Below are 27,271 nucleotides of genomic sequence, written 5' to 3'. Positions count from 1 at the left end.
GGACTGCTGTTGGGTGTTTGCAGCCTTTTCCCAGAGCTCCCAAGGAGTGCCCTGAAAAGCTGTTCTGTGGGGCAGTTCCCTTTTTTCCTGGCGGCACGGGTGGGTGTGCAGGGTGTACCTGGCTGGGGGGTCCCGTCGGAACGGGGCCATGCTCTCGCTGGCCTCCCGGAGCCTCTCCAGGCACAGAGGGCTCCCTGTTATGACAGGTAGCTTTCTGAGCATTTAAACAGATACTTCGGCATGCCAAAAGCATAAAGCGCTTGGAAGAGAGCACACAGAATATTTCAACCATGTTTCTTAAAATAAATGCCATGGCTTAAATAATAGAGGTTTTCTCACAGACTTTAGAATAACCACTGATGCTGAAATAGCATTTGAGTTATTGGACGTGACATTTGCAAAAATTCCTCAAAATTCAGTAACTATAGTGAGGTTTGGGGAGGTTTTGTTTTTTTTCACTAACACTGGTGTTAAAAGCTCCTCACCTCCTTCTGCTCATCGTTTTTCAAGTCTGTTTAATTCCCATTGCCAGATTTCATAGATGTGCACCGGGCACACAGTTGGGATCCAGGCAGGCTGGGTGCGCTCATGTCTGGGATAAACCTCAGGTTATCGTTGCTGTAGGACTGAATCAGGCAGTACCTTGCAGTCGCTGTGGGCTGTGAGGGATGATGCAGACTGTTCCTCTCGCACTTTGCTGGCCGCCGGAGGAAGATGCCTGGCATTCAGCGCCGCGACACCTGGACGGGCAGTAACATTGAGCCCTGATGCACAGCGCTCGGCGCTCTCCCCGGGGAGAGGCTGGGATTTGCTTTGGCACCCGGCGCCGAGATGAGCGGCAGTCTGCTGCTGAGAATCAAGACGTGCTGGTGGGAGAGGGCGTTGTGAAAGCGATGACGGAGAGGTGTAGGAATCCCAGGGAAAGCTTGGTGCGGTGGAGCAGTCGCCCAGCTGGTGCAGCCTTTCCCTTGCTCTTGCGTAAGATGATGTAGGGTGACAAAGAGCTTAACTGTGATCGGTCCTGTTTGGCTGTTAATTACCAGTAACTGCATCGCTTCTGATAGAGTTAGGGGAGTGTAAAACAGGCCCACAGTTAAGTCTGATTTTGATCTTAGCAGCTTCAGACAATATAAATGCAAATATCATTTGAGACCAGTTCAAACATTTTCAACAGTGTTGCTTAGAGGGAAAAAGAGCAGAGTAGTCAGTGGTCGGTCAGAACGAGAGAATTATGACCTACTTTCATTTCAAAACCAAAAAACACAGACCACAGAGGCCTTATCTGCATACCTAAGTTTTGCATGCATCTGCTTTTGCACTAAACCGTGTGACTGCTGTATCCTCACCTTTATTTGGGAAGGAAAACTCATTCAAAAACATTGTGCACCTGATCCAGATTTGCAGCTAAGTCCTTTTGCACTTTCACAGCAGGGGAAAGTACAGCTCTTTCCACTTGCATCTACATATTGCCAAGCAAAGCATGCTTGGTAGGGAAGGCATATCCTTTATTATGAATGCTGTAGCTGAGAGCAGCCTTTGTCACCTGTGCTCAGCCGCTGAGTCATTAAGAGAAGAGCTTTGGACTGTGTTACACAGAGAAAAAGATAAAAATAGGGTGTCTGACGCATGCATCCCATGTTGCACGCCAGGAAACAGAATCGTTATACCAAAGAGTACAGTATTCCAGAGCATGTTTGGAAAATATGCATGGATGTGAACGTGCAAGATCTTTCCTCACCAAGAAAAACACTCAGTCCCCTTTTCCCCCCGTCCCCTTTTACATCTGTCCTGTTGGATATTCCCTTTACCTGTTGATAAATCTAACAGCCGGCAGTACAGCAGCTCTGCCTTCCCTGCCACTGCTCCCCTCGTTGCCATGCTGAGCGACATGATGGTAATGCTATGCTCCTGTATTTTGAGGGAGCCGCAGAATCTTCTTGCTGCGCCCAGCTGAGGGTAAGCAAAACATTTCCCATTCTCCAGACACCTACAGCACGCTGAAAACTCCCAGAGCTCCATGCTGTCTGTCACAGAAATTGTGCGTGGGGTGCATGATCTAAAATTAGTCACCCACTATGTGCCCCTTTAAATGTTAATCCTTGCATCATTTTCTTTTATTGCTTCTGTTGGCATACATGATTATATGACATAATACAAAAGTAAATAATGTGATGCAATGGGTAAAATGCAAAGGGAAATACATATTGGAGATCAGGCACCTCCTACGGCAGAATGCGGCATGAAGCTTCCAGTATGACGTGAGTGCGGATTTTGCCTGTTTTGAGGGCAGCAAAATCAACTGTATAGTGATTACATTAGTCTTTCTGGACATTTTTGAGAATTCCCAGCTCTAGAAAACACGTTTGTTCAGTGCTGGAGCCACTACTTGTCCTCAGGTGCCGCAGTAGCTGCCGGGGAGTGGGTAAGTGTGGGGTAATGGACCCAAAGCAGAGCCCAGCATGGCTTTGCGACAGGGCCTTTAAAAAAATCCAGGCATAAATTAGTCTAAAGATCACAAACTTAAAAAAACAATGCAACACGTGCATCTGAGATCTTATTATTTATTTTCCAGCATGTGAATGCTTCTCAGGGGAGGGCAGGTGCGTGAAGCCGAGGCCTTTGGGTGTTTGGTGGCCTCCCGGTAGGAACCCGTGGGAAAAGCACAAGCCAAGACTTGGCAGGAGGTTGCGAGATACAGCAGCCAAGTTCAGGTTTAAAGATAAAGCCTGAAATAGCAGAATCCAATGCAAGACCAACATTTTTTGACCCCTTTGCCCGGATTCAGTAAAACATATGGGTACCTCAGTGTGTGATTTTGCTTTTGCTGAATTGAGGTTTGAGTTACTCGCTAGTCTATTTTTACCTTTTAAGCGGCCTTGTAATTCAATATGTGTTTGTTTTAATTTTACACTCTCTATAAAAAGCACCATCCATGACGAGTTGGAGAAGTGACCGCTGATAACGTGTAGACGTTTACCCGGCTGGTGTGTCACACTGCCTTATTTTCCCCCTGCAAACCTGCGTGCCACTCGATCAAAGCTGCCCCGCAGTACCCGTCACCTTGGCTGTGCCACTGTGGGATCAGCCCGGGCTGAATCCAGGTCACTCTGCCAGCCCCGCTGGTGCGTGCCCGGGCTGTCAGGCGTGGGGATGGGACAGCAAGGAATAGGATGGGACTTCCCCGTGGCCACCAGCCGTTCTGGGAGCTTCTATTGGCGATGGGAGATATGCCTGGGCACAGCGTCCTTCCTCGCACATGCCTCAGTCACCACGGTACCTGAATCACGGCCTCAGGCATTCCTGTTGCCGTCATTGTGTTCGGTAGCACTGGGAAGGCTCCGTGCCTGTGTTGGCACTCACCAGAATTTGGCAGAGCTCATGGAGCAAAAGTGACTAGAGGTCTTTGCTCTCAATAGCATTCCTGCTGTCAGATGGTAAAATACCCTGGGGAGATAGGCCTTATGTTATGATGAAGCCACCAATTACTTTTTAAGATTTAAGGAGAGTGAAGGCAAGCAAAACACAATCATCAACAACATTTGATACAGATGTGTCCACTCGCTTTCAGCTTTGCTTTGCTTTGAACTTGCGTGCACCATAAATTAAAAGTGTTGCTTCTTACTAAATTAAGGCCAGTGGTCTAATTTTGATCTGTCAGGTTTAGTGGCGGTGGGTGACTTGTTGCCAAACCCACCTGAACCGTTCGATTAGGAGCCTAAACCTACGACAGAGCATGCAGGCTTCCTCTGTGCATCTCCTGGGAGCCATCATCACCTTGCTGCGCTCCTCTCTTGGCAGGGGCAGCACCCTCCCCTCCTCGGGACCAGGCGTCGCAACTGACTGCTGCAAGGTCACTATTTTTGAGAGACTCGTTTCCCAGCGTCGGGCAGCAGCGTTAAGCCGAGGTTGGAGCCGTCCCCAGGCAGCTCCACCCGTGGTCTCCTTCGCACCACCGTGAAACCGGAGTAGCTTCTTCAGGAGGGGGTGGGGGTGAGGTCAGGCTCTGCTCCGGCTTCGGCCCCCGCTGGCGGCAGAAATAACTCTTGTTGTCATCAGAGCGGCCACTGTAATGTGGATGAGGTTCAAGTCAGGCCCAGTAGCTTCAATGAGATTTTTGTGCGATTATAACAAGAATTTGACACACATGGTGAGCTACTCGCCGTGTATATGTGATCTGTTCCCATGCTGTCCCAGGAGGTATTTACCAGCATAAAAATCACTTAATGAGGGGATGTGTGAGGAGCAGCAGCCTGTGGCTGCACGAGGGATGATCCGGGAGGCTCAGGGGTAGGTGGGTTGTGTCCTGCCCACTGGCAAACCCCGTCCGTTTTTGCCACCCTTGGTACTGGGAGGGAACATTGGCTTCATTGTGTTTTTTTGCGAAACGCCGCAGCAGAATTTATGCAGAGCTTTCTGTGGAGGTAGCGGGAGCGCTCCAAAGCTCGCCCCATCTAAAGTGCCTCAGGTCCTTTAGGATAATGAGACATTTTCTGAGTGCACCTTTTTATTGTACCAATATTACGTTACAGGAAAAATGGAAGGGGGAAACTTAACACATAGCACCTGTCGCAAGTTCTCTCCTTGAATTAGGCTCTCCTGCTTATAAAAATTTAATTGATTCCTAGCAGTTTATGTGCATGGTGCTCAGTGGGCGTTTTCTGTTCTCTTGCCAGCTACACGGTTACTTAGAAAGCGAGCCACTCACGCTACAGCTGTTCATTGGGACTGCAGACGACCGCCTGCTGCGACCCCATGCTTTCTACCAGGTTCACCGAATCACTGGGAAGACCGTTTCCACCACCAGCCACGAAACGATACTTTCCAACACCAAAGTCCTGGAAATTCCACTTCTGCCAGAGAACAACATGAGAGCAATGTAAGACCCAAGCATCCTAGCAGTTTCCTCTTGGTTGCCTCACTTGATTTCTTCTGCGTTGGGTTTTGTTTGTACACAATTTTCCTAGCATTTTTTTTTTTTCCAATTCTCTCTGTAATAGTAGGTTTTCACATCTTTGCCAGGACAAATTGCCCCTCATCAGCTTAACAGCAAAATGAACTTCACAAATATTTATGACAACTGATTGCTTTCATTCTAGAGTTTCAGCCAACGTGCTTATTTGCTATTTAAAATAAGTATCTCAGTTACCAAGCTGTAAATATCTCCTACCTCAGCTCCTGCATTTAGTTTCTAAATATGACACCTCTTGCTCCTATATGCACTAGCACAAGGAACAGGGCCTATTAAAATTTATCTTTGGATGTCAAAGGAAACTCGTAGAGAGCATTTCCAAGTACCCGAGTGGTTTTTTGAGACAAATAAAACTACTCTTATTTCTTACGTAATAAAAATCAGCATTTTCATGGCATTTGTTTAGAAGCAAAGCTTCTAGAATGAAGAGGAAGAGTAAAGGTGATACACCTTACAGGTTGGAGTTACTAAAGTGGGGTATATTTAGTCCTATGCAGGAAAGCAGGCATGGACGTCTTAGGATCTCTGTATTAGTAGGAGTCTGAGTGACAATGAAGTGCCCCATAGGTCCATTACACACAGGTGAATTTCATTACAGGATTGTATATAAGGGCTCAAATATCCCCCTCTGTCATATTATGGCATATGCAAGACCCTCTGCATTATTTAATCCCATCCTCTCTGCCCCACTCGTTGAAGTGATCCTAGCCCTTATCAGAGTCCTCTCCCCCTTGGTTCAAATCATCCTGAGCCTTACCCAGTGTCTGCCTTGGGAGGAATCTGTGTGCTGGTGTGCACGTACAGCCCCCGGCGTGCGTGTCAGTGCGAACATGTCGTATTTATATAGAGACACACACACCTTAGTGTGTATGTATAGGGAGACAGAAAGATAAGCGGGTAGGCAGATGGAAGGCAAGCAAACAACACTGGAAAATCCCAGGGAGCTTACTAAAATCACAGTTTCGCTCCTTGTTATTCATAGAGTTTTCTGTGCCTTAATGAAGTGGGAAGCGGTACCAGGCACCTGAAGCCCTGCTGCATGCGCCGGTTATTAGAGGCTGGTTTGCAGTGTCATGTACAACATGCCCCGGAGTGCCTCATGTAAATAGAAGAGCCAGAATGTGTTTAGCTGCATTGCCAGCTGGGCTGAGGGCGATGGCTCCAGACCTGAGGACCTCTGTCACTGCATTGTGTTAAAAGCCATGGCAAGTCTCAAAATTCTTGCCCCCCTGCGCTGCCTGCGGCAGGCTGGCACGGCTTCACTGAGGTTATTGGGATTTTACCAGTCTGTACCCACGCGGTGCTTATTTGGCCCTCTGTTTATCCAGTTTGAATCACGTTTTTGGCCATCTAGGAACGTTGTTACTGTTTCAATCATCTTTCTCCCTAGACTAAAGGTAGTCACACAGTTTGGGAGCCAAGCTGAATATTTTCATGACGTGTGCCAGATTGTAGTAGAGCGCTCTCAAGAACCACAAACAATGCTTTGGCATATATCAGCCTTCCACGTCAGGAGTCTAAAACCTCATGTAGCGCTAACAATGAATTGGAATTTGGAGCCAAGGTCTTTTCTCACACATACTTTGTGTATTCAGGCCTTGATTCAGTGAAACACTGAAGCTCATCTGCATGTTTAGACTTTTGCACATTTACCTGCCTCTGTTGACTTAAGATTTTAATGTCCATGACCTTCCAAGCCTGAGTTTAAATGCTGTTCCTTCTCTGAACTTCATTGGCTCTGAACTAATTGTCATTAAGCACTTTGAATTTATTTTACGAGTGTTGCTGTAAGAGGGACAGCATTGAGAAACACGCTGTTTCTTCCATACCTTATGGATCTTTGTGTAGAATTTTGACATGGGTACAAATGTTTCATATTTCTTATGACTTCCCCAGCTCTTATGTGTTGTTGAGAAGCTTTTGTACTTCCATTAGTTTCTTTGGTTGTATCAGCAAGGGCCTCTTCGTTATTCTGAAATCCATACTTCAGAAAAAATGCAGATCAGGACAGTGCTGCCATAGTTCTTGTTTGCACTTTGCTTCAGAACAGAGCTTCAAAGGTCTGGGGCGGGAATTAAACTCTTTGAGTGCAAAATAAAATTAAACTATGCATATTCAGCGTAATAAAATGCATGCCAGAGACCAGTATCCAGAAGAAATTGCCGTGTAGGCTTTGTAGTTGTGGCCAAAGCGGAGGTATTTTTGCAGTGGCTTTTTGAGCACGTATGTTTATATATCTTTTGTTCTGGGAACTTCCTCTGAAATTTGCTTTGACAAAAATCCTGACTTGTAAACCCATCCAGGAGAAAACCAACGTTAAAGAAAAAGGAGAGAGAGGTTAGAAATAGTAGTAGTTCTGTCTGATGAAAAGTGTGTTTTTCTGTGATGTTGGAGGGAGGACTCTGAGTTTAGGTTTCTTTCATGCAGAGCTTCAGCTCAATGCTCAGCTTGAGAGTATTTCCAACTCATTCAATTCCAAACATGCTGACAGTAGAACTGACCTCAGGGAAAGCTGTGCTCATTAATAAGCATTTTCAGGACTGTGCCCTGGAATAAAAATCATGTCAGATTTTTCTCCAAATGATTTGTAACAGGCAAAATCGTAAGTAACCCTCATTCTGGGTTAGTAACACTTGCCACGGTACTGTCTCATCCCATTGACGTTTCTAGTCTCGCTGTTTCTTCAGGCTTGGGTTAATCTGTAAGTACCATCCTTACAGGATGTATTGGGGAGGAAGGATCTTCTAGATTTTCTTCCTCTGGGAACTGAAGTAATGTCCTAAATTTGTGTGCTCAACGGCAGCTGTTAGCTACAGATAGCCCCAATTCAGCTACTTGTGGATACAAGCACTAGGCTTAACAAAGTCCGCTGAGCTCAGCCTGGTCATTGGGTCATGTCCGACTCAGATTTTTAAGAAGGATGTACAGGAGAGAGGGAAGATGCCGCATGGTCATGTCTTCCTGAGGTCTGCTTGAAACGGACTGCTCTGTGTTTCCTTTTGGATAGCATCGACTGTGCCGGGATATTAAAGCTCCGAAACTCTGACATCGAGCTGCGCAAGGGAGAGACAGACATCGGTCGCAAGAACACACGCGTGCGGCTGGTCTTCAGGGTTCACATCCCACAAGCCAATGGCAGGACCCTCTCCTTGCAAGTAGCCTCCAACCCCATTGAGTGCTGTAAGTAGCAACATCCTTCTTGCGCAGGGTATTGTGCCACCGATGTGCTATACATTGGTTTTGCTTTGCCTTCTAGTCAGTGAACCTTAATTTGCTTTCCAAAAGCAGGTGGTTTATACTGAAGACAAAATATCCATGTCTTAGAAAAAACGTGTAGCTGTGTGCATTGATTTCTATAGGAAAGATCGTGCTTAAAACAGAATTGGAGTAATAGTAGACCTGGGAATGACAAGGGAGGGTTTTGGGGTTGTTTTTTTTTGGCTACTCCTTGTCATACAGGTAGCTGCTGTAGGAGTTTTCGAAAGCAGCTATCATGTCCTATTCACCCTCTGTCTCTCCGTCATAAAGCAAAAACCAGCAAACAAAACCCCAAACCCTTTGATGAGGACCTAGCAGTGTACTAGAGCTGCCACACTGGCACAAGCTCCCTGCGGCTTCAGAAAGCCTCCAGAAACCAGGTTTCCGCACTGGGGTCTCTTTGATTGAACAGGCTGAGTTTTATCAGATACACCGGGGCACCCTCCAAAGGCTGCATCATTCTTGCTTCGTGAGCCTCCTCAGCCTCCCACACACAAAACCAAGCCTGTTTGCTTCACGGAGCTTTAACGCTCCAGCCTAAGTGGTGGAAATTGAATTTCAGCCTAACTTCCAATGCTAGTTTGGTCATCTGGGTGGACTGAAACAGTTTTTTAATGTTTTGTTGGATTCCACAAAGTGGATCTTTCTGATGCTGACAGGGTAGGGAGTAACTTAGAATCCAGCAGGTATGTGGGTGTTGAGCTGCGGGGGTGGGGAGCAGCGAGGATGGGGAGGAAGGCTTGACCATCCCTAGCTCCGTGCACGCTGGAGGGTTGTGTCTACGCTTGTCCCTGCGTCATTGCCGGCTGGAGTCCGCGCAGTGTGGCTGGCAGGTCCCTGAGCGTGTCAGCATTCGATCTCTTGGTGGCACGGTGCTGTATCAGGGATCAGTAGTTGGGAGGGTGCAGGAGGGAGCATCCCTGCATTCCTCCTGCAAAGGCAGTGTCACTGGCTCCAGACTGGTGACACCGCTCCACCCTCCCACTTACGGCAGTCCGAGCGCAGGAGAGGCAGAAGCTGTAGGAAGGGGCAGTGCTGTGAGACCAACAGCGACAGCTTCCCTCCTTCCCTGCCGTTCATTTAAATAGACGGACGAGCGTCGGCAGTGGGCAGGGCGTTAGGTTAAGGTAAGCCTGTGATACTGATGAAGAATAGCAGAGCCTTCTTACCTACAGCACGTAGACTGGCATAAAGCCCGGTCTCCTGTCCAGGAGATATGAATGGGATGAATAATTTCCCTGCTGTTTCTTATTCAAGGGCAAGTTCTAGGCTAACAGGTGAAACAAAAAGTGTGAGGAGTCATGGTTTCATCCCACTCCTGCTGAAGCTGACTAGGGCTTTTCAGCTGCTATATAGCAGGATAAGGCACAATTTGAATGCATCCCGAACTGGTCTGCGCAAAGGTGCTGAGCTCAGGAAGCCACTAAATATGAAGCCAACTGGATCTGTGTCAGTGAACTGCAGTTTTGAGGGTTGTGTAATGAGCAGAAGTGTGGTACGTGCATCCTGAAAGGAGCGGAAAACAGGAGAAAAAATAAGTGCTAGTGCTATTTCCAGTGCAGAATGTGAAATCAGCTGGTGCCAAAAACTTTGTGCATCTCTTAGAGCATGTGACACCAGGAGGAACCATGTAATCTGGAGAAAATGTCACGTCATCCCTTGAAGCACAGCCACGCTCACTCCATGTCCCAGTTGGGGGGTATAAAATATGTGCCACGAGAACACCGGATTCTGTTTGCATGGGTCCCCTTGTGCTTTGGCACTGGGGTGTGGGTGGAGGGGCATGCTGTAAATGCTTCTGCTGTGCCACGAGGCCCATGGCTGCTGCAGGACACTTTCCAGAACTGACAATACAGTGCAGTGACTGGAACGGAGTTTGGACATGGATGGTTGTCTTGTCATGTGTGCCTTGTAAGCACACAGCATATATGTTATAGATAGCAGAAAATTTAAAATAAACGAGTTTCAAGGAAAACACACTTTTGGATCCAGTGCAGCTCAAGCAGAGTTTTGAACAGCTTGTTCTCTGTGAGCCTTTCGGCTCCGTGCTGCCGTGTTTGATAACCCTGTTGTTTACAGTCAAGGCGCTTGAAAACCAACCATGTTTCCTGCAAACCTTCTGACCTTTCTCTGTTTCTATATCAAACTCAGCTTATCTAATGAGGGTAAGAGTTAAGTTATTCACTAATGCAGTATTTACTTCTTTGTGTGTATGTGTGTTTGTGGTTGCACTTTTTTTTTTTTTTTCTGTCTATCTTCCTTATAACTCTGCAGCTCAAAGATCTGCCCAAGAACTGCCTCTGGTGGAGAAGCAAAGTACTGACAGCTTTCCTGTTATTGGAGGGAAAAAAATGATACTGACCGGCCATAACTTTCTGCAAGATTCCAAAGTCATCTTTGTGGAGAAAGCACCAGGTATGTCTTTTCAATCTAGACTCCAGTCTGCCTTTTTTCCCCTGTTTTAAAATCTCTGCCAAATGATGAAAGCGTAAATGCGGTAATGACATTTTCTTCTGCATGTAATCTGTTTTCCATGTCAGCGGGCAAAGCTGTGAAAGCGATCTGAGCCGTGCCTGACGCTGAGGTTTGGTGCTGTGGCAGGTGTAGTTACAGGTAGACAATAGTGGCATTGAAAGACAACGTTTGGCATTTGTGCTTGTAACAAACCGTGGCTGTGTGGGGCAGGAGCTGTGAAAGGGGGTTGAAGCCTCTGCTGGCATGTCCCGGTAAAACCTGCAATGTGGTGCATCTTGTTAGACTTCTCTGTAGTCTGTGGAGGCAGTAGGGATGGTGGGGCGGGTGTGTGTACCTGTGCCACCTCCGTCTTGGTGGCATCACCAGGCACCGTCTGCGTTTGAGGGATATGTTTCTGGTTTACACTGAGGATCGAATGGGACCGCTCTGTCACCCGGCACAGCTCCTGCAGTGCTTTGGTGATGGGGCCAGTCCTCCCGAGGAAGGTCCAGGACCAGGCTGGAGCAGAGTGAGCAGCGCGGAGTGGGCGCTGGGGTGGGGAAGGGAGGTGCCTGCAGGAGCGGTGGGATGTCTGCTGGGTGGCGGGTCACCGGGTGACAATGCACCCGTAACATGTGCAAATGCCCCTGCGGGAAGAGGTGCTGGGAGCGGCGCTGTGAGTCAAAGTCAGGCTCTGAAACGAGATCGTGAAGGGTAGTTTTGAGCCTTGTTTTGGAAAGGGTTTCCGTGGCGCTGGCACAGGCCATGGATTCCTCAGCTGCCAGCTACCCCCCCCACCCCCCACCCCCCTTGAACTTTAAACAGTCTTGGGCCTCCAGCTTTAACACTGCGCCGTTTAACCCTCTGTGCCCACGGGGTTCCCATGCCGTGCTCCCAGCCAGGGCGCCACGGGTGGCACAGGGTGCTGGGACAAGGCAAGTGACAGTAGGGCAAACAGAGTAGGCTTTAAAGGCAAAGACATCCAAGTCTGCAGACTCAGGGGAAGAGCAAACTTCCCTGAAGTTCCCTGGTAGAGTCCTGTGTTAGTGATGTTTAAGTCACCAAAAGTGCATGTGGCGTGGGGGTAATGCCCTGGCTGCTCGGCGGGAGCCAGTCAGTGCCGTTCCCGTGACCCCCAAGTGCTGCACTGCATGCAGTCAGGATGTGGCCACAAGATGAGCAGAAAGCACCCTTTTTGTTTCTTAAGTAAGTTTAAAAAAAAAGGAAAAAACGTGGTATTGCAATTTAGAAAAAATGACCTCTGCTCGCTGCATAGTGTGACAGGAGGGAGGAGTGTGACTGTCTACATTCAAATTTCCTTTGCTGCACAGAAGTGGGTTAGTGTGACACATCAGGAGCAAAGTCCTTGATCTGTCTCATTACAGGAGGGAAATCGCATTAAGGGGTGCTGTCCTTCATACTTATTTTCTCCCCTTTTCCTTTATTGAGTTGGACAAATTGGGAAGTACCATGTCCCAAAGGGTTACGATGGTGATGCTACTCGCCCAGCAGCAGGTACCACAGTGTGGATCGGGACACGGTCCCCCTTAGCGTTAAGTACGCCAGAAGCAGGATGCTCGCTGTGTAGCCCTGAATTACGAAAGTGCAGAACAGGGCCAGCCTTGTACTTCTTATCCAGGCAGGTACCTCCCTGGAGCAAAAGGAATTTGAGGCTGCACAAAGACAGCCTATAGACAGAAAATCATTTATGTAAGCAACATTTTTTAAACATTGTGAGAGATGAAGGAGTGTACTGCTGCACACCGGGTATGCTGGGGAGGATGAAAATGGTCAGAAGGCCTTGCCTGTCACCCTGAAAAACTCCTGGGGTGAGCTTCTTGGGTGCATGTGTTGGTGGGACCGACCAGCGCAGGAGTGTCCTCCTACATGAAAGCGCTACCAGGGATCCCCCTGCACCCTCCCCCTGGCACGGGGTCAGGGCGGCACCGCGGGCGTCAGGCAGGGAGCTGCTGCCATTGAAGAGTAGTCAGGATCCTCAGGTCGGCATTGAAGGCAGTGATCCGAAGCTGCCCTGCTTGGTCTGGCAGCGCCGCGGCAGGGCTGTGCAGTGGCCAGTGGCCGGGCAGTGCTGCCCGGGGGAGGCAGCTGCAGCGGCCGAGCCTGGCAGCTCGGGAGTGCTGAGCATCTCCGGGAGCGGCAGCCGCGTTGCTGGAATGGTGCGGGAAAAGCGAAGCTGCGGGCTGAGCTGGGCTGGGCTGGGCTGGGCTGAGGGGCCTGTGGGATTCTGTGGCCAGTTGCGGGCTGTTTTACCTGACCAGCTCCGTGCAGTGGCACAGATGAGCGCGGTGCATCGTCGCCGTCGTGGCAGGCTGCTCCGGTCCCGTTTCTGAGTCGAGTCGCTGTATTTAATGCAGACAAACAGGCATTACCAGCCTTCGCTTGTGTAAATTGGTGCGGTGTCATCTGTGAAAGTAGGTCGGGAGAGGGAACACCAGCACAGTTCCTCTTTCTCTTAGGAAGCTGGTTATGAACTTCTGTGATTAGCTGGAGAAGTTCATTAGTTTTGCTGCTGTTACTGCTTTTGTTTTTGAATTTGAATGTTAATCATGTTCCCAGTGGGTAGCAGCCAAACACAGCTATTACAAAGCAATAGATCACAGGGATTGCTGCACTTATAAAGAGAACGTATCTTTTATATCAACTTTTAATATTTTACTACATGAGCTCATCCCTTCAGCCCTCACTCAGGCAGAGTCCCCAGGCTGGGAGGCAGTCTCCAGGAGCTCATCTAATTCATGCTAGTCTGCATACTTAATTGGTTAACGCAAAGAGTTTCAGAACACTTTTTGTTTGCCTTTTATTTTTTCATCCCCTTCTGTCTGAATAATTTCTTTAAGTCTGCCAAGTGCATTGTGGTCCACTGAATGTTTTTCCAAGCATGAGTCTCAAGCTCTCGTCTTCAGGGCTAGCCCTCAGCTGTTGTAGTCTCTGGAGGAATGGCATTATCCTGGCCTCCCTGCGTGGGGAGTCAGTCTGAGCAGTGACTCATACGAGAGGGAATCCCTGAAGAATGATCAAATCAATCCTTCAGCAGGGGAGGCAGCAGCTCGGTGCTCAGCTTAACCCGTTCCTGGCTGCTTTAGATGAAACAGAGCAAAACACACTCTGCAGTCCTGGGATGCCGCATCTCGCAGAGGAGGCAGTGGAGGGATGAAGGCAGGGCACCCTGAGGGGACCGTGGGAGGAGCACTGTGAGGACCTCCTCTGTGAGGAGAAGCCCTCCTGGTGTGGTCCAGCGCTGGGGCAGAAGGCACCCCTTTGGATAAATAATGAGTCTGTTCAGAAGTGGACTAAAATTTGCTCAAGCCTTTTACAGTACCGTAAAAAAGTTCTCATGTGTTGAAATGAGTCCTTATTTTACAGGATTTTGGTCAATGTTTTATTGCTTGCACATCAGACCGTATTTTCCAGTGATGAATGATGATATAAAATGACCGTCCAAGAAACCTAGTGGTAGTAAAACTGTGCGTGCTGAATGTGCTTTGAGCAGTTCACTCTCAGAATTTCATCAGACTCAGAGTCCCATAATGACTTTGTCTCTTACAAATTACAATAATAATTGTTTTTATTATTTTTCACTTTCTGCCTCTCTTCATAGTCACACTTTCCCTGGTTTCAGAAGGGTCTTGTGAGCCTGCGTGTCGTGACTGTTGGGTGCTAGGTTTAGGCTGTCCAGTAGCAATCTGGTTTTTGTCAGAAGAATTAGTACTTTGTAAAATATAAAAAAGTCTGCAACTTACAAGCAAGGGCCCTTGGTGTCTGTATGCTGGTATTCACTTCGAAGGCAAAGTGTGCATTGTCATTACAGAAGCAGGTGAAATGTAGCTGATGTTTGTTGGCTGTGGGAGGGGGTGTCTGACTAGGAGGGACAAGATCTTTCCTAACACGCACATCTGCAAGAATTATCCTAAAAGACACTGGTTTTATTTAGTTACCTTTAAAAAACGTTTTATTTCAATTCTAGATTATAAATGTACCAGGCAACAAAAATCTTGAGGGAAGTTCAGAAAGCGCAGAGGTGTTTGGAGAGTATATTTTAAGGACTATATATCCATCAGCTGCCTTTTTTTGGTAACAACTTCTGCAAACACTGTATTTGTTTTCCAAGCTAGTGTTTTGAAGGTAATGAACACAAAGCAGCACAAAAGCCTAACAGAAATGGCCAGACTGCTGGCTTCTAGTGTATCAGATTATGATTAGTGATTTATAGAAATGAATTGCAGTGGAAGAATCCTAGTTTCTCTTCACTTGGTTCACAAAATGTTTCCTGTAATTGATGAGTGAAAGTTCACTGATGAAACTCAAAGCCAATATCCCAAGCACCAGAACGCGGGAGAGCTAGGGATATAGTCTCCCTGGCACGCTCTAGGAAGTTGCAGAGTGGCCCGGGATGTTTCGGGATTTAGAAGGAGTGTCATGCTAAGATCTGAAAGAGTTAATCTACCCCAAAAATCCCTCCTTGCTCAGAAATCGCTCGCTTGCTCCTGTAGCTAGAACAATTTTGGCACTGGAACTAGCTCAAGTATTTCTGCACTTCACGGATTTGGCCAAGTCTAGACATACCTAAGAGATCAGGTTAAACTGACTGAAATCTGCATTATTAGAAAGTTGCAATCTATGGGAAGGAATGGATATGTGGTGTATTATTGCTAATTATCATTCAGTTGAGTTTCCACTAGTTAAGTTAGAGCTCCAGCCCCTTTTCTTTGGTTTTGTGCTTAGTGACCGGAGCTCAAGGCAAGAGTTTTAAAGAGCGAAAAGGCAGAAATGTATCACCCAACTTCACTACAGGGTTAGTCTCTCAAATAACACTGACCTTGAAATTTTGATTCTGGGCTGTTAATGCCGAGGGCCGTTTTGTCCTGGTCCAAGGCCCGCATCTGAGCTTCCTCGGGACAGGCATCCCTCCCTGGAGATGCAGCACTCTGTGACAGACATTAACAGAGCTCACAATTTGTAGTGCTGTTATCTCCGAGTAACTCCAGGCTTGCAGACTTCAGTGCTTTTGAACCTGTTGTTAATTACTCAGACTGCAAACCAACAGTGATCCTAGCACCTACACGCCCTGTAACCTAATTGCATAACACCCTCAGCTGTTGTGCCCAAAGCCTTTGAAACTCAAGTTCCTGAAAGACAAAGAATTAAACAGCACCTAAGCAACAATTCCTCCAGGGATTTTTCCCTTTTTGAGTATTTTCAAAGAATCCAAATAGTTTTTCAGATTTAGCTATTGCTTCTAACTGTTCATTCTGCTGTTTGTTTTCATTTTGTTAAATGGATTTTTCTGTCAAAACTGTTCCTCTTCCCTGCTGGAACAGGTTTTGCTCTTAGAACATGAAGGCGCTGACGTGGCATGGTAATAGTTATACTAGAACAGATGAAAGATAGCTGGGTGAAATCACCAAATTTTTTGGTGTATATGCCAAAGGAAATCATGCTTTTCTGTAAGTATTTCAGATGGGAAAACTTACAGTTTGCCTCCCGTTAGGCATGCAGTCAAGGCTGGTCAGCCGCATGTTTGCACAAGGTAAATGTGATATGGAAAAGAAGGAAGCTGGATGAATTTAAGTGTCCACTCAAGCATTTCACAAGTCTTTTTGTTCCTCTCAAATTTCACTGTCTCTGGCAAAGATTAGAACCACTCAGTTGCTGCTTTAAGGTAAAAATGTCAGTCAGAGAACTTCAGTTCTGTTTCCCGTATGTTCTGTGAGCAAAAGTTACTTTGTACGGCAGGTGACTCCAGTGCAGTGTTTCAGCTGCGGGAGAACTTACAAAAAGTTCTGGAAAATGATATTTTGACGAACCATTTGCGTGGCATGTGGACGGAACGGATGTGCTGGGGAAGCGTGTGGGCTTTTTGGTTTGACTCAGCTACTCTTTGGAACTCAGGGTTTGGAGTCTGTTTTGACGTGATGTGATGTGATGGGGAGACGGGTGACCTGAGTCTTGGCAGAGCTCCATTTGGTAAAAGATCTTACATTCTCAGAGATCTTTCCATTTATCTTTCCATTGCCAGTAGCAGTCACAGTTTGGGGGGCAGCTGGCCAAAAAGGGGTCATGTTTCACGCTGGTAATCAGACTGTAGCTCACATAATAAATAAGCCAGTGGCAAAACTCCCTTTCCCCCTCTAGTCAGATGGATAGATACTACATAATTTTGTCTTTATCTGTCTGTTTATCCAAGTTCAGGATGCACATTCCAGTTGGCAGTGAGCAGTTGCACGCTGACTCATGTGCAGTGAGGTTAAAAATTCTGGAAACTAGATAAACTGGAAACTTCAAAGGCATACAAGTTGGGAGCATGGAGTTCACGTGAAGGTCACTTGAACCTATTTCCTAGAGATGTATTGATAGCTGAAGGGGGGTTTGGCCACTGCCCAGAAATAGATATCCTTGGGCAAATAGTGTCATCAAATGGAGGAGTCATTTGATGGTGGAACCCTTTCACGCGCACCCAGGAGCAGTGATGTAGCTTGTAGGAAATGTCAGCACGTGTCAGTTTTTCCTGGCTGTTTAGTCTGGGGAATGGTGAAGACAGAGCGGGACAGCAGCCATACGCATGAGGTGGTATTGGTGGCAGCAAGCCTCATCCAGGGTGTTGCTCTCACGGTGAAGAACGAGATCAATCAATCAGAGATACTTACTGTGGACGACAAGAGAAAGAAGGAATGACCATATGGTCTCCAGTTAAAAGTCACTTGTCTGAGTAATCCTGTAAATTTGTAATTATTACAGAAACTGTGACTGGGTGCTTGGAGTTTATTCTTTCCTGTCTTTTTCCAGACTGAGTGGCTTCAAGCAGCTGTATCTGTGCAATCAAAACTTTGTCTCTGAACTTTTATAACTAGCCCAAGATTCCAGATAGTTTTTACTGTTACGGTTCCAGCAGGGCCCTCTGTCCAAACACACAGGAATTCACAGCCCTTACCAGAAAGCTGAGAGTGTGATGCCAACAGAAGTCCGTGCCTGAAGACAGGAGAGGAAGGGAGTGCGGTGGGTTGGCCTTGGCTGGCTGCCAGGTGCCCACCAAGCCGCTCGCTCACTGCCCCTCAGCAGGGCAGGGGGGAGAAAATCAGAAGGAAAAGCTTCAGTGGTCAAGGTAAAGACAGGGAGATGCCAGTTACTGCCACAGGCAAAGCAGGCTCCACTTGGGGGAAGTAATTTATTGCCAATTAAAAATAGAGTAGGACAGTGAGAAACAGAGGCAAAAATAAAACACACCTTTACCCTCTCCTCCCATCCCAAGCTCAACTTCACTCCTTCATTCCCAACTTCTCCCTCCTCCCCCCGGCTGGTGCAGAGGGACGGGGAGCAGGGGCTGCGGTTCCAGCATTACTCCCTCCCATGGGAGGCAGTCCTTCATGAACTGCGCCAGTGTCAGTCCTCTCCATGGGGTTCAGTCCTTCAGGAACAGGCTGCTCCATCAGGGGCCCCTCATGGCCACAGTTCCTGCCAGAAACACCTCCTCCTGCGCGGGCTCCTCTGCACAGACCACAGCACCAGCCAGGAGCCCACTGGGCCAGCCCGCCTCACCATGGTCTTCTCCAGGGGCTGCTGGGGAGCCTCTGCTCCGGCACCTGGAGCCTCCTCTGCATCCTTCTGCACTGACCTGCCGCTCTGTCACATATCGTCACTCCACTCCCACAGCTGCTGCGCAGCGCTCTTTACTCCTTCTTAAATGTGTTGTCAGAGAGGTGCCACCAGCTTTGGCCAGTGGCAGGTCCAACTTGGAGCCAGCTGGAGGTGACTGTGTGACGTGGGGCAGCTTCTGGCATCTCACAGAGGCCACCCCTGCAGCCCCACCACTGCCAAAACCTTATGATATAAGGGGATACCTCCAAAGTACTTAGTTTTGGGGAGCAATTGCTTACATCTTTCAGGAAAGCACAGCTCATCGTCTCCTGTTACTTCCCTGACATCACTAAGAGTTGGTTCATGGCGCAGGTGGGCATCACAGGAAAGTGGGGAGAGATGAGGGGAGAGGAACATGTTCCTTTTAGGTCTGTTGAGGGAGTAAGATTACACCTTCAAAAGTCCAATGACATTGAAGAGAGGAACAGAGAGATAAGAGATGTCCAAAGTGTGCCTGGTTGTGGGGAAGCTGATGTCAAGGCAGATAATCAGAGGCGAGGAGGAGGGATCTCTAAGATTGAGCCTGGCCATCTTGGACAAAAGAAACAAGAAAAGGGGCGTGATGGGGACGAGATGGAAAGGATGAAAATGCCATTCAAAAGCTTACTGTTTAGACTCTGCTGAAAAGTCAGGAGGGGTTGCCATACTGGGATGTCTCTGGAAGATGAGAAGTTGTGGCTATGTAGATAAAATGAAGAGTTTGTGTCTTAAAAAATGATCAGGAAGGAAGAATTGGAAGCATTTGGATCAAACTTGCGTCTTAAGATGAGAAAGAAGTAGGAGTAGCTACAGTACAGGTGGTGGTGTTGGCATCAAGCACAGAAGTAGTAGAGGAAAAGAATTGTTCATGGAAGGAAAATTTGGAACTGGGTTTAAACTGGCTGTGAGGTTTGTTTCTCCAATAGTCTCTGAGAAAATATGAAACAGATTAGACTGAAAAAGATGGACCAGGAATATTTTACTCAGTTTCAGCTGTGAAGTCACAGGTTCAGCCTACAAGAGGTTCCCAGAGGGAAGTGAGATTGGTGAGACAAGGAGATGACCATATGAGTGGAACCAAGAACAGAGTGAAGTATTGTCATGACTGCTGGTGAGTGGCTCTGCTGTGTGTGCTTGGATGAGGCTGCCTGCTCTAGAGGGGTGTTGCAGGGATGTCAAACTGAAGTTTAACTTGGAAGGTGAGTGTCCTAGACCTGGAATTACTGAGAGTTATTAAATAAAACGCTCAGACCAATGGTAATTTGAATAGGGGGAGATGCCAGAGAGCACAAATTGCATAACCAGCTTCCATTCTGCTGAAAATAGGATCTGGCACATCATTCCAATGGTTTTGGCTCAAAATGAACCCCCATCAGTTGTCAGCACAGTGCCTCCTTTTAATTACCTGGGCTAAAATTACAGTTCATTTGCAAACACTTGAACTCAGGATAATTAAGTCTGTTAGACGTACTGTGGTAAAAGCTGCTCAGAAGACTCACCGTTCAGACAAAGTGTGTCCCTCGCCTTTTGGCTTGCCCAGCCGAGCAGCCAGCAAGGAAGCGCGCGTCTGGCACAGGTGCCAAAGTACTATATGATACAGTTTGTACTGGATTTTTATCACCTGGTTGATGCATGGCTCTTTTATTGTTAATGTGAGGTGAAAAAGAGAGAAAATAACTTGAGAGCAGCACACGCGTGACAGGCGCGCCTAGGTCTACATGATATTAACCTCAGTACTCCAAAAACATATAGCTGAAGGAGCAGACAAAATCCATATGCTGCAAAAGTGCTGATGAGGAGGCACAAACAAATGCAGCAGCTTTGATGTGGAAATAACACGTAGGTCAGTTATGCATGAGCCCTGCTGTGCGTGGCCGGCTGCGTGCAGGGCTCGAGGAGGTCTCTGTAGCAGGACGGTGGGCTGTGAGGGGGCCAGGGGAATGGCTGGAGGTCTTCCTGGCAAGAAGGAGGGAAATCCTGTAGGCAAAAATCAGACCAGCCATGTGGTCTCTTAGCAAAAGTCATGGAAGAGCAGAGGGGAAATCCAGCGGCCAGAGAGGCAGGTGGGGAGGAGGTGCGGGGCACTCCCACGGCCGGGGGGCATCCTGCTCCTGACAGAGCCCTCAGAAATGGCAGATCTCAGGATGGCGAAGTGCCACAGAGGCTGTCGAAAGAAAGGTCCCGGCCGCTACATTGCAGGCACTTACTCCTCACTCCCTCCGCATTTCTGGTTGTTTTCTTGCTCTTTTCCTGCCCCATCTCCCCTATGCATCCCCTGGCAGACTGCTTGGCTGGTGCTGGTTCACCATTATAGCCCATCCCTTGTAAAAGTCTTTAAAACATACACTGGTGTGTAAACATGGGCATAGGCTTCCACAGAATAGATTATTATTGGGCTTGCTGGTACCCAGCTGGGGAGATGTTCACAGCAAAGACGCCCACAAGACCAACCTAGGAGGGTGCCCTGGTTCCTGGTGGCACCCCCGGCTTTGAAAGGCTGCTGCCCCTGGAGAGAAATGTGGCACTAGCACACCCATGCCCATGCACATCATCTGCACGTCTGCACATCTGCACATCTGCTGGTGGGTGACACAGTGCCTGCGGGTTGTGCCCGGGGCTGGCGTGGGGAGTGCTCTCCTCCAAGCCACAGACCTGCCTCCTTGCCACTTTCGTTGCCATGCCAGGCGCAGACCTGGCCCAATTTGCCCTTCACCTGGAAGCTGATAGCATCTGTGCAGGGCTGGATGACTCTGAAGTCTGAATGACAAGGCTTTGCCTTGGCCTTCATCCTCTCCTCTGGCTCGGATCCCATCCTTGCCATCCATTCACAGCCCAGTCATCGCAGCACTGCAAGTGTACTTCCAGGGAAAAGGGGCCGGGGTGCAAATTGAAAACTTGCAAATCCTTCATCCCTAAGGGATTTGAGTGTGCACTAACAGGGCTGCATAGGGAGGCAGGCAGCCTTTGCAGAGCACCTCAAAATGATGCCGCATAATCATTCAGCATTGCATCTGTGCCCTGCCTGTTGCGGATGTGTTGAAGTAATCTGGGATGTCATATAGGCGTTATTGATTAGGGTAATCTCACAAGATATTAATCAAGTAGTGGGTTGCTTTGGGAGGGTAGAGCTAGTTTCACCATCTTACTTGCAATATATGAATATAAATACAGATTTACTGTCCAGCCAGTGCAGTCAGACTGTTGAGCTGCAGGCTGGAAGGCTATATAATGTACACTGTGTACAGGCAGTGAAATCCTAGATAACATCTATTCTTCTCATATCTCAAACGAACACAGGACTGCTAAAGAATATAGAATGTTTTAACCTCCTGTAGTAAAATGAAATCGCTTAAACGTATCTGAACACTCCCGTTATGCCCGTTTCATGGAGGCAAGGTTTGAGTGGTTGCCAGATGTTGTACCCTTCTGAGTTCCTAGGCTTGTGGGGTCTTCTTGGTACCATATATTCTTTCCTCTTTCTGCCATCCATCGGTCTATAAGGGACGTTACACTGGTGGTTTGACATCTGTGAACCCCTGGCACTGTGCTTGCAGTGTTCCCTGGGGTGTGGAGGTGAAAGCAGCCCTGCAGACCCTGGGGGATCTGTCCTGATGGACAGTGAGGGGAGAGAGGTTAGTAGAAAAATGTCTTTGGAAGGTCTTTAGAGTCCTTTGCATTGCTCTTTCCTGAAGAAAATCCATACGTTGTGATCCACTAGGCTTTCTGCATGAGTAACCAATGCCGCTAGATTTATACAGCCCCTTTTTAGGGCTGCTTCTGTGTTAAAGCAGGCCTCTACAGTGCCTTTTTATGTGGAAATCTTGTAGCTGGGTGTGGTGGGGAAGCCGTTCAGTGACTCATACTGCAGGGAATTCCCTGATGAATTAGAGTATTTTTACTTCTGGACTTGTGTGCAGTTTCCTCCAGCACCGGAGCGAGCGGCTGATAAGAGCAGACTACAAAGGCCCATTCACTGCTCAGCCGCCGCACGTTAAAACAGGGTGTTTATGCTTCGCAAAGCTGAAAATCCACCCCACAGAACGTGGGAGCTTCACGGTATTTTTGTCATGAACAATCCCAGGTGCTCCGAGTGTCACCACCCTGAAAAGACTGAAGGGCTGAAGCGGCTGGTGGCGAAGCACACCCGAAGCGGGGGGGCTATAAATAGCAGCGCCCGGGCTGTAAATGTCAGCCTGCCTGGCAAACCTGGTGGCTTCAGCCGGCAACAGTGCCGGGGGCCACCTGTCCGTGCAGCGCGGGCACAGAGCCGGAGCACGGCGGGGCTCCTGGCTGCCCCGGCACCGCTGCATCCTGCACTGCCGAGGAGGAGGAGGAAGAGGCAGAGGAGGGATTCAAGGGTCCCTCTTCCAGCCCTTGGCACAGGTCCCCAGGCAAAGCGGTGGCTTGGTCGGGTTGACCGCTGCTGCTGGTGCTGGCACCAGGGGAGTAGGGCACTCCGCTGGGGAGAAGCCCTTGCAGTTCTGCATGTGGATGTTTTGGTTTTATTTTTCTTTTGTAAAAAAAAAAAAGGCAACAAAACCCAACCCACAAAAGAAAAGAAACCCAGGGTAATATCTTGACACAACTTTTCAGCTATATAAAGGGATGGCTTTCTGTTCAAAATATTAGACTATAAATCTTCAAAACACCAAAATAAAGCCAGGCATTTGGTTTGGAGAAGACACTTCTAACTTACAACTTGGTAAAAGTAAATAGCGAAATGAAAGGGAGTGAAATAAGACCTTTGGAAAAGCCGTTTTCTCCCTTTTCCTCCCTGCCGCCTCCTCTCCTTCCTCTCCTTCCTCCATCTCCCGCCCTCCCCCCCCAGCCCCCTAACAACTACCCATTTGGGTACGGTAATTCCAGAGAGTAAACTTTAACGGGAATGCCTGAAATGTGTCTGCTTCAGCTTTGTGTTATGTCTGTAATTTGAATTATTTGCATTTTGGAAAGGTATAAATTGCTCTGGTGTACTTGGGTTGGCGGGGGGCCAGGAGGGAGTTGCCTCGGGCCCGGACGGGGCAGGCTGCTGCAGATGTGGCAGGCGTACAATGGAAACTTTTGTGGTCGAGCAGCCCTCACTCCTCCAGCGCACGCTGATGGGAGGTGGCATCCCGCCTGCTCGCCGGGGTCCCGGCGTATGGGCACTGTGGGCAAAACCGTTTTCTCTGGCGTAGGCAGATTGTCTTGATGCTTCCGGCTCCCGCAAGCCGTTCCGGAGCCATTATTCCTTCTTCTCGAGCTTTTTTTGTTTTTTATTTTTTTTAATTTCAGCTGAACTGTATAAACCTGCAAAACATGTTTACTGTAAGAGGTTGACGTAGTGGTCTAAGGTTTTCCTCCTGGAGCTGGTCCCAGTCCGTGGGCGTTGAGATTTCCCTCTTGGTTCACCAGACGTAATATGAGGAATTGTCTTTTTCTTTTCTTTTTTTTTTCTGTCTTTTCTTCATAACAACTTTTCCTCCCTGTGTTTTTGTTAAATGAAATGTCACTAGCTGTTAATGAGTTGTCTATCCCCTACTTCTTCCCTCTCCTTTCCTTCCCCTCAGTCGCAGAGCAGCGATGGTCTGGACAGTCTCAAGGGAATTTCTTGGAGCGAAACCCGTATTGTTCTTACTAGCTTCCAAAGATGAGCCACAGCTCAGGATTTTCGTTTTCTTAATAGTTTAGATTACAGCATTTAAAATATTTCTGAACAAACTCTCTTTGTCATCATAAAAATTTCAAAAGCGCATAAAGGCAGTGCTGCGTGAAGTAATTGAAAGATTAGCTAGAGATGGAGTCGTTTTGAATTTTACTGAAGTATCGGCAGGAAATAAAAACCAGAAACCTGAATCAGATCATTCGTCTTGCAAAGCAGAAATTAAACATAGCAAAAAACCTGAACTTCTGGTAATCCGTTTACAAAGGCAAATTGAACACATGTTAACTACTAGTCTGGATGTCTGTAGAGTTAAAAAAAAAACCAAACCCACGAACAATCCCCTTACAAAGGAGTTCCTAGGCTTTGCAAAAAAGTGTTGGCATTGTGTTACTTCTACAACCGATTGATTGAATTAATTGGGAGGCGGAGGGTGTTGTGGTGCTGCAGGGTCTGTGTGGGGAGGGGGCTGGAGATAAAGGAGCTGCTCCCCAGCGAGGGCTGAGCCCTGGCTCGCCAGATTTCAGTCAGGTTTTTTCTGCTGACAGCTCAGGGGAAGCATCTGTTGGATAAATTGTGAAGTGATCTCCAGTCCTCCAGAGAAGTCTGCTTCAATTCTGGCACTCTCGAAAGGCATCGTTAAGGAGACTCGAGCACGGTCTGGCTGCTCCTTCTCTCCCCCCAGCCGAATGTGGCAATACCAATTAAAGGAATTCCTTTTCCAGCGTCACAATTTAAAATGCAGGAAGAAACAAAGGGTAGATCTGCTAATTGTTTCCTACAGAAAGATCTGCCAAATCCACTGTGCTATTTGTGCTGCAGCCTTCACGTTGCACTTCTTTCCATACGTTAAAATGAAAGGATTTTTGGACATTAAAACAATCGCCAGGGCTAGTCCCTCAGCAGCATTCCTTTCACAGTAGGACAGCTGTACACAAAAATATTATTTACAGACATTTGTAATAAATCAGGCAGTTCTAAATGCGTCACCTCCATCCTGGCCATGAAAGTGAGGAGAGAAGAAAAAGTGCATTCACTCTTTTACCTTGCTCAGAGCTGTTTTTCTAAGGCAGGCCCAAGTCTATGTGATGAAGTTCAAAATAACTAATATTTGCGTTTGCATGTCCTGATGCTGCAATATATGTGCAAAGGAGACGGTGCAAAGCCGCGCTTTCCCATTCATTCCGGTGGCACCTGACAGTGCTGGGACTCAGGCAGCCATGCATGTCCCCGCCGCCCAGCTTGGACAGCAGTCTGCTCGTGGCCTTCTGTACATGCTTGTGTTTTTCTAGGTCTGCAGAATGGAAACCTTACATTTTGTATTTGTTTCCTGATTTCTTTGCTGTTGAGTTTTGAAGCCACAAGGAAGAAAAAAAAACCAAACCAACAACCCCGTTACTGACCAGTGCCTTCTGTATCAGTGAGGCACAGGAAAAATGACCAGACAAACCCAGTTTCTTCCAAAAGGCAGATCCCCAGAGAAACTGGTAGCTGTTGCTGAAATCTTTGTTTGCTTGAAAACAGAAATACAGTAAATTAGGGGGATCCAATGCACCAGTAGAGGCAGCTCCAGAAGTGGGACGGCCGCAGCTCAGTGAAACCAGCTTTAAAGAGGAGTCAGAGGCTGTTTCCCAGCCCATGGCTTCGCCTTTTATCCCAGCAGCAGAATTACGACAAGCCAGACGGGGAGTGTATTGAAAGGAAATACTGCATGGCAGAGGAGCTTCCTTAATGCTGCTGGTTTGGTTTTGTTTAATATTAATGTTGAATGTGACTTATGCATAGGTGGCGATCAAAAGGCTTCATAGGGAGCAGTGGTTTTGTCTGAAAGTTTGGGAAATGGGGGTGTATGGCGGTTGCGTATTTTGTCCAAGCTAGTGGCAGAATAAGCACCCAGTGGCTTTTCCCCGTCGCAGTACAGTGTGCTCTGGATTGTGGTTCACCCCTTCAAAAAATCTAAGTGGCTTCCCATCACAGGTGACCTAGGTGGCCTCCTGGTTGGGCAGCCTGGGGGCAGTGCCTTCTAAGAGCTGGTTTTCATATAGGTGATGCCCCTTCAAAGAGATTTTTTTTGCAGAAGTCATTCTTTTGTTGGCTTAGGAGAGGAAAAAAGGATGGAACTAGATATCTTTTTCTTTTGTCTTTTAGATGGTCACCATGTGTGGGAAATGGAAGCCAAAACCGACAAAGAAATGTGCAAGCCAGTAAGTCTGCCTTAAATATTTTAACATCAAGATGAAAAATATATATTGCCTTCTCCAGCAGTGTTACTAAAGAGGGATTTCCAAGGCTTTGGCACTGAAACAGAACAAGTACTTAGGCCTCCCCTCCTGGAAATCTTTCTTTAATGGGAGCATGGGGTAAAAAGCCTTCGCTGGAAGCTATCCTGAAAGTAGGAGAGACCATTTGGAAAATATTTTTTCATTGTCCAGGATGGGCCAGCCCCGTCTGCTCATCTTCTGTCTTGCTGGGTCAGTTTTTCCTCTGCTCCCAAAGCAATTTCTGATCATTTTCCTTGGCTTTCGTCTACTTTCAGCAGAAGAAATGTGAGTCCCCTCACAGGAGCTCAGCCCCACAGTTGGAGAAGTGTGGCTCCCTCAGCAACGACTCTAAGTGGGAAATATGGCCACTGTTCCACCTCCACAGGAATATGCAACAGTTTGTTAGCTGCAAACCTGCTGGAGACATGCAGGCAAACAATTTAAAGACCTCAGCTGAATGCAGGCCAAATGCTAAGAGAAGCGTTCCCTCTCATTCTTTCAAAAAGTGCCAAGGGACAGTTTGATGGTCATAGCAGATTTCGCTCTGCATTTGTGTAAGCTGATGCCCGAGCAGCTAAGTCGTTCCTTAGCCCTGTGCTGGAGCATTTGGTTTCTGACAGTGGAAGATCCTCTACACGCTCTCCAGCCCTTCTTCCTGTAGCACGAGATGTTCTTGCAAGATCTCCCATCCACAGAAACCAGCATGCTTAAAACTTGCAGAGTTTAACTTTTCGCTGTGGAAAATGGAAATACTTGAATAATTGTATGCCTGTCCGAATTCTCCTTTCAAAGGAGGTCCTGCTAGGGTGGGATATACTGGGCACAACCTGCCAGATGAGCTGGCCTTTCTCCTGCTGAGTTAGAGAACACAATTTGATTGTGGTGCCACGTTCTTGTCAGAGGCAGGAGGCATACAGCCTTGTCCATACGCGGTATCGTCTTTGCTGTCCAAGGGGAAGAGGTGAGGGCTAGTGATTCTGTAAAGACCTGAGCCAGGCTAAAATCTTGTTTCACTTCTTCTGGAGTCCTTGGTTCAGAGACGGAGGACGGCAGGGG

The 27,271-nt window shown here is 47.7% G+C and overlaps 1 protein-coding gene across 4 annotated transcripts in view; it reads left to right on the top strand.

Annotated features, from left to right (window-relative positions):
• Positions 1–27,271, top strand: part of NFATC1 (nuclear factor of activated T cells 1) — a 111,479-nt gene that overhangs the window by 38,943 nt on the left and 45,265 nt on the right. For all 4 annotated transcript variants that reach the window (XM_040588070.1, XM_040588072.1, XM_040588071.1 and 1 more), the window contains exons 4-7: positions 4,674–4,876; positions 7,977–8,149; positions 10,502–10,642; positions 26,103–26,158. In XM_040588070.1, the coding sequence (XP_040444004.1) occupies positions 4,674–4,876; positions 7,977–8,149; positions 10,502–10,642; positions 26,103–26,158 (573 nt within the window). The remainder of the gene's footprint in view (positions 1–4,673; positions 4,877–7,976; positions 8,150–10,501; positions 10,643–26,102; positions 26,159–27,271) is intronic.

Source organism: Falco naumanni, chromosome 3 (assembly GCF_017639655.2).
Source record: "Falco naumanni isolate bFalNau1 chromosome 3, bFalNau1.pat, whole genome shotgun sequence".
Classification (NCBI taxonomy): domain Eukaryota; kingdom Metazoa; phylum Chordata; class Aves; order Falconiformes; family Falconidae; genus Falco; species Falco naumanni.
The sequence above is the reverse complement of the archived record's forward strand: the minus strand, read 5'-3'. Positions and strand labels throughout refer to the sequence as shown.